General features: G+C 36.5%; 1 protein-coding gene across 1 annotated transcript in view; it reads left to right on the top strand.

The window, feature by feature from the left end:
- BANK1 (B cell scaffold protein with ankyrin repeats 1) overlaps positions 1-16,395 on the top strand; it is a 368,388-nt gene that overhangs the window by 278,948 nt on the left and 73,045 nt on the right. Inside the window, exon 8 of the mRNA XM_036764957.1 lies at positions 7,626-7,716. Within this exon, the coding sequence (XP_036620852.1) occupies positions 7,626-7,716 (91 nt within the window). The remainder of the gene's footprint in view (positions 1-7,625; positions 7,717-16,395) is intronic.

Genomic DNA, 16,395 nt, shown 5'->3' on the forward strand with positions numbered 1-16,395 from the left:
TCATGAAGAATTGGACATGACTGAACAACAAAATATTAGTTTTTTTTAGTCATGCCTGTCCTCAACAATGATTTGTATATTATCACTATGTCTAGACCATTGCTTATTATGTTCTTCAACCACTTTAGGCCTATCATGCTCTTTCTATTACCTTTTGGTTGGTTTCTGATAAATGCAAACTGCCAACCTAATTTTCCTAAAATATCATTTTCCTCATGTCTTGAGACTCTCCCTCACCCATTAGACTCTGAGATCCTTGAGAACAGGGATTGATTTATTTTTTTCATTTTTTTGCATTACCAGCATCTAGCTCAGTGCTTGGCTTATAGTGAAATGCTTCCTGATCTGATTACTGCTGCTACATGAAGTCCAATATTCTCTAGGAAGCTTAGTATTTCAGATACCTCCATAATCTGGCCCCATCTACATTACCTGATAATTTGTGACTTCTTCCTGCCATCTTCAAAATATATCCTTCCTTTTAGTCAAGAGAATTTTTTTAAATGCACTCTAGATTTGAATTTTAGTTCCTTCTTAATTAGGGTCATTCCACCTGCTTCAAATTTAAGGAACATTGGGCTTCATTAAAAAAGAAGAAAATGGAAGGGAAAAGGGACCTTGAGCAGCTCTTCTAGCTTTGTCATTTGTATCATATCAGTCTGTGAAAATGAGACAATCTTGTCTTATTGTTCCTGTTCAGAATATGATGAGAGAAAACTCATTACTTCCCATTTTCGAAGAGAGCTAGAATATATAAATTCCCAAATTCTATACATTGACTTTTCCCAGCACCTATGACAAAGTTGAACTTTTCTTACATGATCCTTTCAGCATCCCTCATTCTCATAAGTACACTCTCTATTAAGTCCCTTGCCTCTATGAAAACAGAGTTCTATTTAAGATTTACTCTCAAGGCATAGCTTTCCAGTGTGAAAAGGATTCTCTGGAAAGTTATTTGAGTTTGCATCTAGTTCATATTCCTGTGTGGCCAAAGGGAAAACTAACTCTCTTTAAAGATATAATTGGAGCCAAAGGAATCACACTGGGACCTGTATCAAAGATCAGCTTATCCTGTCCTTAAAAAATAATTTGGGGCCTTATTTTTGCTGTTATTAGCAGCTGGGGTGTTACATTATGCATGATTCTTGACAGCTGGTATGAACAAACTTCATTATCTTCCACTGGAATGTTAGCCCAGATTTTGCAGCCTATTGCTTTCATATAGGTCAACGTATAATTATAGTGCACAGTTAAAATTGTCATCCCTTGAGAATATATTTCAAGTTTCTTACTCTTATTATATACAGTGGTACTCTATGCTTATAAAAGTAGTAGACATTTTTAAAGATCCATGGCTTACAAAGCTCCAAAAAATTGGCTTGAAGTACAATATCCTAACCAGAGTCAATTATTTTGGAAACCCAATCATTATAAGAAAAGACTTACATTATTTAACTAATCCACATGGGAAGATATTAAATTCATAGCATCATTGATTTAGAATTGGAGAGTTATTTGAGGTCATTTAGTCCAACTACGTCATTTTAAAAATGAAGAACCCAAGGCCCAAAGACTTTCAATGATTTGTTCCATGTCACGTGGTTAGTAACAGAAATGGAACTTGAACCTGTGCCCTCTCAATGCAGAGCTGGTGTTTCTCTCCCTACTACTGTGCTCTCTCAGAAGTTAGAGTGAATTGAAACAGACACACCAGTCATGTGGAGACTTATTGACACTTGTTTAAATGTTGATTTTCTCCATTTCATATCTTTTAGGTCTCTAAATTATTAAGATGAATTTTATTCAATATATCATGGCATCAGCCTCAACTTCTTACTCGCACTAACTAATCAATTGCCATTTCTTATTTTTTGTGTCTACAAAATCTCTTGTATGCACATCCTTCTTTCCACTCACTGAAATGGCTGCTTAGTTCAAGTTTTTATACCTCTCACTAAGACTATTACAATAGCCTCCTAATTGGTCTTCCTACTCCAAGTCTCTGCTCTCTCTAAACTACCATCCTCCACACAACTCCCAAAGTGACTTCCCCAAAGCATGGGTCTGATCACATCCCTCCAATGATCAATAAACTCCAATTACTCCCTAGTACCTCTAGCATCAAATTCCACTCCAAATGTTCACATGGACTGTTTGTGCCTGACCTATAGTATAGCCTTCTGAGCTCATGTTGGTTTTATCAGCTACTGTCAGACCCATTGTACCTTGACTCCAACACAGTGATGTCATTTTGGTGCTCTTCAAGAATGAAGGTCAACAACCAACTGCATCAAATATAAATACTTAAATAGAGCATCAAAGATAAACTTCTGTTTGGCATTCAAAGCTCTTCACAGCCTGACCATATCCTACCTTTCCAGCCTTCTTACATGAATTCAGTTCCTTTCCACATGGCCCATCCATGCTGACCTACTTGATGCTACTCATAACACTCCAACTCCCATCTCTGTGCCTTTGTAATGGCCATGCCCCATTCCTGGAATGTTCTTCCAACTCACTTTTGCCCATTAGAATACCATTAGAATTCCTTTGAAACTCAATTCAAGAACCTCTTTCTGATTGAAGACTTTTCTGGTTCCCCCCAGCTTCTAGTACCATTCTTTCCAAGGTTACATTTCATTTTACGTGTTTTATACCTATGCATGAACTACTTGTCATCTCTGTTAAGAGTATAAGCTGTTTGAGGAGAGGGAGTCTTTCACCCTTGTCTTTGAATGGCCAGTTCCTGGAAGATAGTAAGTACTTAAGCAATACTTGCTTTCTTTCTTATTTGATTGGTACATGAAAAACAAAGGATGCTTATAAAGGGAAATGGCATTGTTTTAATGGTGCTTTCCCTGGAGATTTTGTGATTTAAGCCATGTCTATATTTTCAAAGCCTATTGGGCATTTAAAGCAACTATACCTCTATTCAAGAAGACAAAACAACCAAGCACTTGATTAGCTAAATGTTTTCCAATTTTTCACTTCAGTTTAAGAAAGCTACCCTGATCTTAGGGAAATCAGGACTCATGAACTCCTAGAGATATATTTAACAATTCAATATTTCTTCTTTTTTGAATCTTAACATCTGTATTAAATAAAGGCATCTGTTAGTAGCTTTTGCAAAAGACTGTCTGCTAAGATGTTGAAGTATGAGGCAGATGGTAAGTCATCTAATGATTATCCCATAATGATTACATCACAACTCTCCTTTGTTTATTACCCAGAGAATTTCTGAGAGTAGACATTTTCTTGATTCCTGATTCATCAACAATATCAACCCAGTTTTGCAACATATGAATGGATAGATGGATGGATGGATGAAATGCATTTGTTAAGCACTTACTTTATACTAGTCACTGCACTAAATGCTGGAGAAAAAATTCAAAGAGATAAAAGTCTCTGCCCTCAAGGAGCTTACATTCTAAGAGGGGAAGACATCACATGTAGAAAAGTGGTGGCTAGAGAAGGACTGGGAAGTCATAGGGATGGTGAGTAGAGCAATGGAATACAAAAGCAGTTGGCTAGCACATTCTTTCCAGAACATGTGCTTTCCATAAAAAACAGTAGTGAAAGGGACAATCAGATTTTATAGATCACATAATGCTTGCTGAAAAGGTTAGACGTGAAGGATCAACAAACTTAGCTTGCAATGTTTACATATTTGATATTAAACTCAATATTGCTTTTATGCAATATCCATTGATAACATCTAACCTTGGTAATATTTTAAAATAAGCATGTATCAGATGATTGCCACATAAGGCATTAGAGAGGAAAATTGCTGGAAAAGTCACTATTTTACTATAAATATTATTCACATTTCTTGAAGGAAACAATTGCTTCCTAGCTAACATACGTTTATGAACATGAAATATAAATGTCATTTTCCTGTGCACAGTTCTGAAACTAGCTATCCAATACCTAAGTAGGCCAAAGTTGCTATTCTGTAATAAACTCTCTCTGCTAGCTGGAAATTTATATGGAGAGTCCTTTTAGAATTATTTTTAGCTTTTCTCTGTGTGTGTCCTATAGTTACAGTTGTGCTTGAGTAGAGTGATTCATTTAAGTCTCAGGTTCCGCATATTCATACCCTCTCTCATTGATACACAAATATGTATGTGTGCACATGCAAGAGATTGTCCAATGATTCATTAATTAATTTTTTAAATTACTAGCATTTTTAGGTTTGTGAACAACCTGGTACAAGTCTTGTTTAAAAAAACACTAACAATGACAATAAAACTCAAGAGCTTTGTAGGAAATACATCCCTTATTCAACTTTAAAAAGTGTCCTATATATGGTTATTGGAATGAGAAAACAAGTGTTTTTTTTCTTTTATGTTCTCACATTAATTTATGAGATACGCAAAATAGATTTCAAGAATTGTCACCTGTAATACTAAAATATAGGCATATAAAATAATATTTTTATCTACTTTATAATATCTATTTTTCCTTATTTTGGATTGTGACATTTATTATGCCAAGAATATTTTCTCTATTAAGGTGTAGGAGAGAAGTAAAATCCCTGCTGCCTGAAGTCACTACCTCAATTACCTTTCTGGGTCTCTTTCCACATATACAAAATGAAGGACTTAAACATTAAATCTCTAGAGTCCCTTCTGGTACCAAATTCTGTTTTTCTATGGTATTAAAATGAATTTAGTTTCACTGAAAATACTTCCATATTTTACTACTCTTACCTCATTCTCCAGTAGAGAGAGTGAAGATTGCAGTGCAACCTATCCTATGCAACCTTTGTATATCTCCACCTGGAATTCTTTATATAAAGTCTGTCCAATACTAGTATTTCACCTCTCTTTCTTTTCTCTTCTTAAAACAATGAGAAAGGAACTAATCTTAGCCCAGATCCTCTGTGTGTCCTATTTAACTTCTTCAATGCCCTTTAAAAGATTAAATTTCTGATGTGACAATTTTTTTCATTTTCTTCTATCAGAATGATAGCCTTTCATCATTATAAAGTCCATTCCAATTGCTCAAATAAATCTGCTTTTAATTTTCTCTTTATGCTTGTGTTGTATTTCATAATTTCAAATCTTATTTTATGAGGAATGCTTTAAAATCCTCTATTCCGTTAAAGGTTTGTTTTCCCTCCTATAAGACTGTACTCAGTTTTGCAGTTTAAGTTATTCTTTGTTGTAAACCTTTGGGCTTTTGAAATATTGTATTCCAAGATCTTCTCTCATTTTAAATGGAAGCTGTCAGGTCTTATGTGATCCTGACTGTGGCTCTTTTCTGCTTTAACTGATTTTTTTCGGTGCGTACAGACTTTTTTTCTTTGAGCTGGGAATTTTAGGTTTTGGCTGACATTGCTAAGACTCTTCCTTTTGGTTCCATTCAAGAACTGATTAGTGAATTCTATTTTCATTTTATCCTCTTGTTCTAATAGATCTGAACAGTTTTTATTTAGGAGTCTTTGAATTACAGTGTCCAACATTTTTAGTATAATGATTTTTGGGGAATACAATGGTTCCTTAATTATCTCTCTTTGACCTGTTTGCCAGGTCATTTGCTTTTGTTAGCAGATATGTCAAATTTCCTTTTTTAAATATTTTTAGTTTTGTTCTAATATATCTTGCCGTCTCACAGAGTTGTGGATTTCTATGTGGTCTATTCTAGTTTTTCAAGGATTCTCTTACATAAATAATGCTTAACACATCAATTATAAGCTTCTTATTCTCTTTGAATTCTTTTCTCAAGAGCTTTAATATCATTTTTTTAATCTCTTGCTTCATTTCTTCCAGGTATTCTTGTACACTGTAGAGAAAATTTACTTTTTTCCCCTTTAAGTTATTGCTTGCAGTTGTCATGAAGTTAGAGTAACAATATTTTTTTATTTTTTTTCCTTTAATTTATTCATCTCTCCAACTTTAATTCTTACTTGGAGCTTTGTACTAGGCCAGGCTTTTCTCCTTACTGTGATTTTGGGTGGAGTGATGGGCCTTGCATGATTTCACCTCAGGTCCACTGGATTCTTATGATAAACTCTACCTCCTATGTTTAGGCATTCCTAGATTTTTGAAGTTCATTACACTGGATCTTAAAGACCTCCTCTGGCATATGAAGTTCAGATTGCTTCCATCTGATGTGGTTAGCTTACACTAACATTTCTTTATCTGGTAGGCCCGTTCCCTATTAGTGTAGGCTTCTGGTTTACTTTTTTCTGTTTTTCTTGGGTTACAGTCACTTCATATTGTTTCTCATTAGATTTCTGATTGTTATAGCATTTGGTGTTGTTTTTAGGTTTCTACCGAGGGAGTTCAGCTGCTTACTTCCATTCAAGCAGAGGACTTTACTAGATCTCTATTGCTCTGTTCCTCCTCCCCCTCCCCCTCCCCCTTCTTCTTCTTCTTCTTCTTCTTCTTCTTCTTCTTCTTCTTCTTCTTCTTCTTCTTCTTATTATTATTATTATTATTATTATTCTCTTACTCCTTCTCCTTCTCCCCCTGCTCCTCCTCTTCCTCCTCCTCCTCCTTTCCTTCTTATTCTTGCTCTTCTTCTCCTCCTTCTTCTTCTTCCTCTTCTTCTTTTTTTAATAAACAACAGATAGGTAGAGTAGTGTATAAGGGGTTGAATTTGTAGTCAGAAGGTCTGGGTTCAAAATCTGCTCCTATTAGGTATAGCCCCAGGCAAGTCACATAACCTCTCAGACTCAGTAAAATGAAGATAATAGTAATAGCACTTACCTCACATGATTATTTTGAGGATGAAATGACAATATATGTGTGTGTGTATATATATATATATATATATATATATATATGATATTGTTACAAATATTGAAGCACTATATATATTACCTGTTTACTATATGTCTTATAAGTGAATCCTTTGTGTCAGCTGTAGTGGAGGGCATACAGAACTTAATGTCAAAAGACCTAAGTTCATATCTGATCTGACACTTACCAGCTATGTTACCCTGGACAAATAACCTGACCACTTTGAGTCCCATTTTTCTTTTCTGCAAATTGGGGATGATAATACATATTCTACTGGTGTGGTTATTTTGAAGAAACTTAATCTACTAATCGTGTGCACAACCTAAGATTTCCATAGATGGCTTTATCTTTTTTGTCTGTGATATACTCTTATAAGTGCAGTAGAAATTATGTCCAGAAGTTTCAGAAAGATAAATATATCAACCCACTCCCCCAAATCTCTTGACAAGCTCATTGATGAAACATGTACTTTACATGCTTCTTTGTGTCATTAAAAGCAAATCAAATATTTTAAAGTTAAAAGAATAATAAAATTTTGAAAACAATGTTTCCCATAGTCATCTGCATCTTTTTGGAAATACTTTATTCTTTTTTTCCAGAATAACATGACCAGTCCTCTGAATAGTTGTAATTGCATTCATTTTTTATTCAGTTGAGTAGGTGCTTTTAAATTATGCATTGTCACAGATAATGTATTTTTGTACTATTTAATTAGAGGTTAATTGAACAGGGCACATTGAGAGCCCAAAAATAAGCAAGATGAAGTACTTGATTAAATACTGAAGAGATTCTGTTTTCCCCCAGGTAACAACCTTCCTGTCACATATTCTATAGACTATATAACAATGAAAATTTATCAAAATAAATATCCTTTTTCAGATGCATGATGATAGCAGAAATGACAATCTTGAAAGTGAGTATGTAGAAAAAATAGAAGATGTGATACCGTCAGCTTCTCCATTTGGTTCTGGTAAGTTGTACATTTCCTACTAGATAGAATTTAATCATTGTGGAGAATCTGAATAAACATTACCTGTTCAGTGACAACATAACAGAGATACATATATTTAGTAACAAAGTGTATTTAAAAAGATATTATCACCACTTTGAGTCTAACCATCTTATATTATTTGCATTGTTTTAATTTACTTAAGGAAAATAAATACTATGTATCTACTCTATTATTACCCAAATACCATGTGATCTACCAGGATTTAAGTTACAAATTTATTATTAACTAACTACATGGCCTTAGGTAAATTATTTAATCTCTCATCTCATATTCTACAAAATGAAAAAAAAATGGTACTAGATGGTCTCTGAGGCTATTTCTAGTTCTAAAATCCCACATTTAATTCTCATTTTACCCTAAAGCACAAAAACAGCCATATGGGCCAGCCACTTAAACTCTATGGGCCTCAGTTTCTTTATCCATAAAATAGGGATAGTAATAACATCAATGTATCCCTGGTCATTTGTGGGAATGAGATGTAGTGGACCTCAGACTCGGGAAGATCCGGGTTCCATTCCCTCCTCTGGCTTCAAGATACTGGGCTTTGAAGTACAGAAGTAAATTCTCTAAGACTACGAGTTACATACAGACATTGTTAGGAAGTTTCCTTCTGAAGCACTCCCTACACCAATTACATCAAATGTCTGCTTGAAAAATAAAATAACAATAATAATATGTTAGGGCACTTGCTGTGACTTCATAACTTTAGATTTTCAAATTCAGCCCTTTTTAAAGAAGTTATTTCTCTCAAACAAAGAGATTCCCTCCCTTGCAAAAACAATATCTGAGCCTAAAGTTTTAATGTGTTGCTTCTGGTGGAGATGGATCATTGGATGTGTCATTCAAACTATAAGGCTTGTCTTTTTCCAAGGTTGAGATGGGAATCTTCACTCAAGTTCTGACAGATCAAGTACAATTTTCAGCATCATCCTAATTACCTATAATAGTGATTATAATGATCCTTTATAATGGTAACTCCCCACTTTTATACACTCATTGGGAAAGGACCTGTTGCTGGAAAAGATTGAAGGCAAAAGGAAAAGAGGATTGCAGAGGATGAAATGGATAGATGGTGTCATAGAAACAACAAACATGAGCTTGGACAGACTTCGACAGATAGTGGAGGATAGAAGGGCATGGAATGCTATAGTTCACGAAGTCACAAAGAGTTGGACATGACTAAATGACTGAACAACCAGAGCACCTTTTACAGCACTCCCAGTCTTGCAAATTTACCTTTTGGCAACCAAGTGAATAGGGTAGTGCATGTATTATGTAGCCTATTTTCTAAGTAAGGCAATAGAGATGTAAAGAAGTAAAATTATTGCTCCTAGTCACATGGGTATAAGCAGAATTATAAATCAGGTATTCTGACTTCAAATCCAGAACTCTTCTACTACAGCACAGTGCCTCTCTTATTAAAATTGCTGTACTTATATGTTCAAAACTATTTATAAATATGGTATTTTAGACCATATTTTGTTTTTTTTTCTTTTTTATTTATTTAATATTTTTTAGTTTTCGGCATTGATTTCCACAAGATTTTGAGTTACAAATTTTCTCCCCATTTCTACCCTCCCCACCACTCCAATATGGCATATATTATGACTGCCCCTTTCCCCAGTCAGCCCTCCCTTCTGTCACCCCACTCCCCCCCCCAATCCCCTTTCCCCTTACTCTCTTGTAGGACAAGATAGATTTCTATGACCCATTGCCTGTATATCTTACTTCCCAGTTGCATGCAAAAACAACTTTTTTTTGAGAATCTGCTTTTAAAACTGAGTTCCAAATTCTCTCCCCTCTTCCCTTCCCACCCATCCTCCCTAAGAGGGCAAGCAGTTCAACATAGGCCACACATGTATCATTATGCAAAACACTTCCACAACAGTTATGTTGTGAAAGACTAGCTATATTTCCATCTATCCTATCCTGTCTTCCTTCATTCAGTTTTCTCCCTTGACCCTGTCCCTTTTCAAAAGTGTTTGCTTTTGATTACCTCCTCCCCCTTTCTGCCCTCCCTTCTATCATCCCTGCATTTTTATCCCCTTCCCCCTACTTTCCTGTGGGGTAAGATACCCAGTCGAGTGTGTATGTTATTCCCTCCTCAAGTCAAATAAAATGAGAGCAAGATTTGCTCATTCACTTTCACCGGCCCCCTCTTCTCTTCCAAAAGAACTGCTTTTTCTTGCTACTTTAATGTGAGATAATTTACCCCATTCTATCTCTCCCTTTCTCCCTGTCTTAATATATTCATCTCCCATCCCTTAATTTTATTTTCTTTTTTTAGACATCATACCTTCATATTCAACTCACCCTGTGCCCTCTGTCTATATATATATGTATATTCTCTTCAACTACCCTATTACTGAGAAAAGTCTCATGAATTACACACATCATCTTTCCATGTAGGAATGTAAACAAAACAGTTCAACTTCAGTAAGTCCCTTATGATTTCTCTTTCTTGTTTACCTTTTCCTGCTTCTCTTGATTCTTGTATTTGAAAGTCAAATTTTCTATTCAGCTCTGGTCTTTTCATTGAGAAAGCTTGAAAGTTCTCTATTTTATTGAAAATCCATATTTTGCCTGGGAGAATGATACTCAGTTTTGCTGGGTAGGTGATTTTTGGTTTTAATCCTAGCTCCTTTGACCTCCAGAATATCATATGTCAAGCCATTCTATCCCTTAATGTAGAAGCTGCTGGATCTTGTGTTATCTTGACTGTGTTTCCACAATACTCAAACTGTCTCTTTCTGGCTGCTTGCGGTATTTTCTCCTTGACCTGGAAACTCTGGAATTTGGCGACAATATTCCTAGGAGTTTTCTTTTAGGGATCTTTTTCAAGAGGTAATCGGTGGATTTTTTTCATTTTCTATTTTACTCTCTGGCTCTAGAATAACAAGGCAGTTTTCCTTGATAATTTCTTGAACGATGATGTCTAGGCTCTTTTTTGATCATGGCTTTCAAGTAGTCCAATAATTTTTAAATTATCTCTCCTGGATCTATTTTCCAGGTCAGTGGTTTTCCAATGAGAGATTTCACATTGTCTTCCATTTTTTCATTCTTTGGGTTCTGTTTTACAATTTCTTGATTTCTCATGAAGTCACTACTTTCCACTTGCTCCAATCTAATTTTTAAGGTAGCATTTTCTTCAGTGGTCTTTTGGACCTCCTTTTCCATTTGGCTAATTCTGCCTCTCAAGGTATTCTTCTCCTCATTGGGATTTTGGAGCTCTTTGGCTACTTGGGTTGGTCAATTTAAGGTGTCATTTCCTTCAGTATTTTTGGGTCTCCTTTAGCAAGTCATTGACTTGTTTTTCATGATTTTCTTGCATCACTCTCATTTCTCTTCCCATTTTTTCCTCTACTTCTCTTACTTGCTTTTCCAAATCCCTTTTGATCTCTTCCATGTCCTGAGACCAGTTCATGTTTTTCTTGGAGGCTTTTGATGTAGGCTCTTTGACTTTGTTGACTTCTTCTGGAGGTATATTTTGAGTTTTTAAAGTCTGAGTCTGAGTCTGCATCCTTTTTTCAATGCCTGGCCATGTTCCCAGCCAACTATTTGACCTTTGAGCTTTGTGTCAAGGTATAACTTCTTGTAGAGTAGAGAGTGCTTTGTCCCAAGCTTTAGTGGCTGTGTTGCTGTTTTCAGAGCTACTTCTACACAGAAAACTCTGCCACACTAGTGCTCCTAATCCCCCAAGGACTGCCAACCAGGATTGTGACCCAGACCCAAGCAGGGCAAAGCATGTTCTGCACTCCCACTCTGATCTGCAGCTTAATTCCTCCCATAGGATGGGCCTGGGGCCGGAAGCAACCTCAGCTGGAGCTCTGAAGTAGCCACAGCACTGCATTGACCCCAGGGCTAGGGCCAACTCCACACTCCTCTCACTCAGTTCCAACAGTTTTTCCACTAACCTGCTCTGATGTCTTTGGTGTTCATGGGTTGAGAAGTCTGGCAACTGCCACAGCTCAATGATTCAGGGCCCTATGGCCTGCTCTGGTTGACTCCCTGTCTGGTTGGTCGTAGCATACCACACTGAGCTTCACATCACTCCCAGAACCATGTGAACCCTTCCCAGTGAACATCCAGGCCATCTTGGGCTGGTGCCCTGCTTCCCTCTGCTTTTTGTGGGTTCTGCAGCTCCACCCCCCTAGAGCATTTTTAAAGAAATAAACACTCCCAGACTGAACAATGTGCAAGAAATATAGTGAGAAACCATAGTAAGTGGCATCATTCACCCCAAATCTTCACAGAAAGTCAGCCCAGAAGTTCATAGGCAATAGAAAAAGTGGCATCTCAGGCAAGTCAAGAATGAACATGACCAGAGATGAGAAAGATGTACCTGACAACACTTTGTGTACTGAGGCAGTAAGAATCAAGGGCACACCTTATATAGCTACTAGGTGGTCAAAAAGTTCCAGGATAAGGACCTTGGAAGTCCCAAGGAGGAACATCAAGCATCTACTGGTGAGGCACCAATCCTTAGACTGGGAAAGAATAGACTTGTGAGTTCTGTGGTTTCTAAAACACTACCTTAAGATGCCAGAATATCCTATACTCTCAACCTCACAATTCCAGGGTGATTTAACCACAGAAGGTCAGCACAAGGATCCAGGAAACTCAAAGTGAGATCATACATCAATTGGTATCAAAATTGTTGCTAATCTAACTACATAGCAATGGCAACCAGAAAAGCAAAGGAAAAAATGGATTTTCTATAATGACTATGTAAATGCCTAGAAGAAATGAAATCAAATATTTGAAAGAAAAGAATAAGAAGAATAGAACTGAATGTATTAAATTTTATGCAAATTAATGGTATCTCTGAAAACTAGAACAAACAAAAATAAATTTAGCAGCAAGAAATATTAGAATAAATCTTAAAAGTTTTAAGAAAAGAAAATTTAATATCTCTACTATCAAAAAAAACTGGTCTAAAGGGTGGGTCAAGGAAAATAATATAAGAAGAATTGATGGACTCCTTGAAAACCATCATAACAAAAAAGCTTGGACACGATATTTAAAGAAATTAAAAATAAAATCTGCCCAAACTTATTATTTCCTTTATTTCTCACCCAGCTGTTATCCTGGATTTCATGATCTCTAGAAATTCATCTTTTTGCAAGATGAAATCAAGTTTTGAATTCATATTACCTAAGTATCTCCTGCCCCTGGGGACCCACCTTCTCTCTGGTTGACCTCTCCCTTGCTGGATCCTCATCCAGATCATATTTTCTAACCATAGGTGTCCCACAGTTCTTTCAGTGCCCTTTTTCCCTCCTGCTATTCTACTTAACTTGCTGATCACACCAGCTCCCATGGATTTAATTACTATCTCTATTATGGTGATTCTCAAATCTACCTTTCCTACCCTAATCTCACTGCTGACTTCCAGTCTTGCATCTCCAACTGCCTTTTAAATATATCAGACTGGATGTCAGTAGACATCTTAAACTCAGCATGAGTAAAAAAGAACTCATTACCTTTCTCCCTAAACCCTACCTACCTCCTATCTTCACTATTACTTCAGATGGTAACATCATCCTTCCAGTCCCTCAGTGTCCCAACTTAGGAATCATCCTGAAGTCACTATTTCTCATCCCCCATATCCAATCTATTGCCACACCTGTCAACTTCATCTTTGCAACATCTCTTGAATGTCCCCTTCTCTCCTCTAACACCATCATTACTCTGCTACATGCCCTCATTCCCTCATGCCTAGACTATTGTAATAGCCTGCTGATGGGTTTGCCTGCCTCAAGTTTCCCCATACTCTAATCCATCATCACTACCTTCTTCACTTCAGCCACCAAAGTGATTTCCCTGAAGTACAGGTCTGATCATGTTATCACCCTACTCCAGTGACTTCCTATTGCATCCAAGATCATATAGAAAATCATCTGTTTCACATTCAAAGCCCTGCATAACCTAAACTCTTTCTCTCTTTCAAGTATTCTCATGCCTTATTATCCACCACATAGCCTTCAATTCAATGACATAGGTCTCCTTGCTTTTCCATGAATGAGACACTCTATCTCTTGACTCCATTCATTTTCTCTGATTCCACCCCATACCTGGAATACTCACCCTCCTCAACTCCACCTGTCAGCTTCCCTGACTTCCTTTAGGTCCCAGCTAAAATCCCACAGGAAATCTTTCCCAACCCTTTTAGTTCTAATGACTTCTCTCTTTTAGTTTTCCCCAATATCTAACCTGTATGGCACTTGTTGTACATAATTGTTTGCTTTTATCTCTCCTAATAGATTGTGAGCTCCTTGAGGGCAAGGATAGGCTTTTGTCTCTTTTGGTATCCCCAGTAGTTCACATAGTGCTTGGCACATTGTTACTGTTCAGTCATGTCCAACTCTTCATGACCCCATTTGGGCTTTTCTTGGCAAAGATACTAGAGTGTTTTGCCATTTCTTTCTCCAGCTAGTTTTATAGATGGCAAACAGGGGTAAGTGACTTACTAAGAGTCACACAGATAGTGTCTGAGGCCAGATTCAAACTGAAGTCTTCCAACTCCATGCCTGGTACTCTATCCACTGTGCCACTTAGCTGCTCTACTTACATGTGTGCACGCACCTGTGTAGCTGGAAATAATCACAGAGGAAAGGCACTAGCTACCATAAAAGAGGATCAAGAAAGGCTTCTTGCAAAAGGAGAAATTGAAGCTGAGATTTGAAAGATGCCAGGGGAACCAGGAAGTAGAGAGATAAGGGAGGAGAGAATTACAGCTAGTGAAAATGCACAGGATTGGGAGCTGAGTGTCTTGGACAAGGAACAGCAAAGAAGCCAGTTTCACTGCATGACAAAATGTGTTGAGAGGAGTAAGGTATAAGAAGTCTAGAACTGTAGGGAAGGGCAAGGGATAAAAGTTTTCAAAAGCCAGAGGATTTCATATTTAATCCTGGAAATATTGAAGTTTCTGGAATAAGCCAGTAAATATGGTTGGATCTGCACTTTAAGAAGACTGCATTGATAGCTACTTGGAAAATGGACTGGAGTGGGAAAACATTTGAGCCAGGGAGACATCTCCCATCCCCCACCCTCACCCTCTGCAGTAGGTTATCACTATAGGCTAGGCATGAGTTGATGGGCTGTGCTCCAGAGTGATGGCAGTGTCAAAAGATAGAAGGGGACATATAGACAAAGTGCTATAAAAGTAGAATCAACAGGACTTGGAATCTGATTGGATATAGGAGGTGAAAAAGGACAAGTTCAGATTGCAAGCCTAGGTAGATGACTGCAAGAACCAGAAATTAATGAGTGCCTTAGATTGCCTCTTTGGCAATTGGACAGTGACTGAACAAATTATGATATGTGAATGTAATAGAATATTTATGTATTGTAAGAAGTGATGAAAGAGCCACTTTCAGTGAATTCTGGGTAGTATTAATTGGCAACATTAATTGGAGTGAACAGGACCAAGAGAATAATTTATATAAAAACCATAACATTTAAAGGAAAATGATCTCAAAATACCTATGATCTTAGATCCAAGCCATAACCAACCATGTCTCCCAAGGATCTATAATGAAATGTTGCCCATCTCCCAACAGAATTGGGTGATAGACACAAGGTACAGAAACCTACAATTTTGGACATAGCCACTGTCCGTATATTAATTTTGCTTAACTATGCTTGTTTGTGACAATTTCCCACCTTTATTTCTCTCAGTCATTTGGGAAAAGGGACTAGCAATAGTGATTTTTAATGTACAGAAGAGAGCAGAAGGAAAGTTCAGAAGAAAGCACAGACAAACAGGAAAGTTTTAAAAATAACACAGAATATTTTTAAGGCAAGTCTATAAAATGGAGATTCACATTTTAATTTAAAATCTTTTCTGAGTTCTCTGCTCTGTGTATGAAAATGTTCATTTTCACGTTTATTCAAAATAAAAAGTAAAAATAAAAAATACCCTGAATGTGGTAATCTTTTCCACTGTTCCACTCATTTCCAGCATTAGCTTTGTGAACTAACTACATATGTTAAGTTGTAGTTCTTTTCAAAAACTGTCAATACATCCCAGAATTCTTATCTTTCTAGCATCTGGTTGTTGTTTTTTTCATTATCTCAACCATAGGTTTATACTTCCTGAACTTTTATTTTTAATCTAAATAAAGGACCAAGTTCTATTTGACTAGTCTTTTAATTCCATTTGCAACACAAGACAGAAACAAATAAAATGTATATTGACATTTTAATAATGATGGTACAAAATTCTCAAGTTACTGAAAGTTTCTCCACCTATTTGTGTCCATTTTTTAGTAGAAACTCCACACTCCATTCTTCTCTTTAATATCTTTAGTTGTGGTGAGTACGGACTATCCCAAATATTTTCTTCCCCCAAAGTCTGCTGCTACAAACATCAGCTCTCAAAAATGCTCCTAGTGCTATGCTTTGGGTCTATTTAAATAAAAATCTTGAATCTCATACACAACATAAAGCATTTTAAAATTCATTTTTATGTTATTTTCCATTACAGATTGTTTTCTTTCCCTTCACCTCTTTCCCTATCCATAACATAAAACATTTTTAACAAATTTAAATTAGACTTTTTTTTACAGAGAGCAAAATTTCATCACAGGTTCATGCTACCATGATATTTTTAGGTGGTCAATGAGCAATGCATTA

The sequence above is a fragment of the Trichosurus vulpecula genome, chromosome 6 (genome assembly GCF_011100635.1).
Source record: "Trichosurus vulpecula isolate mTriVul1 chromosome 6, mTriVul1.pri, whole genome shotgun sequence".
In the NCBI taxonomy this organism is placed as follows: Eukaryota; Metazoa; Chordata; class Mammalia; order Diprotodontia; family Phalangeridae; genus Trichosurus; species Trichosurus vulpecula.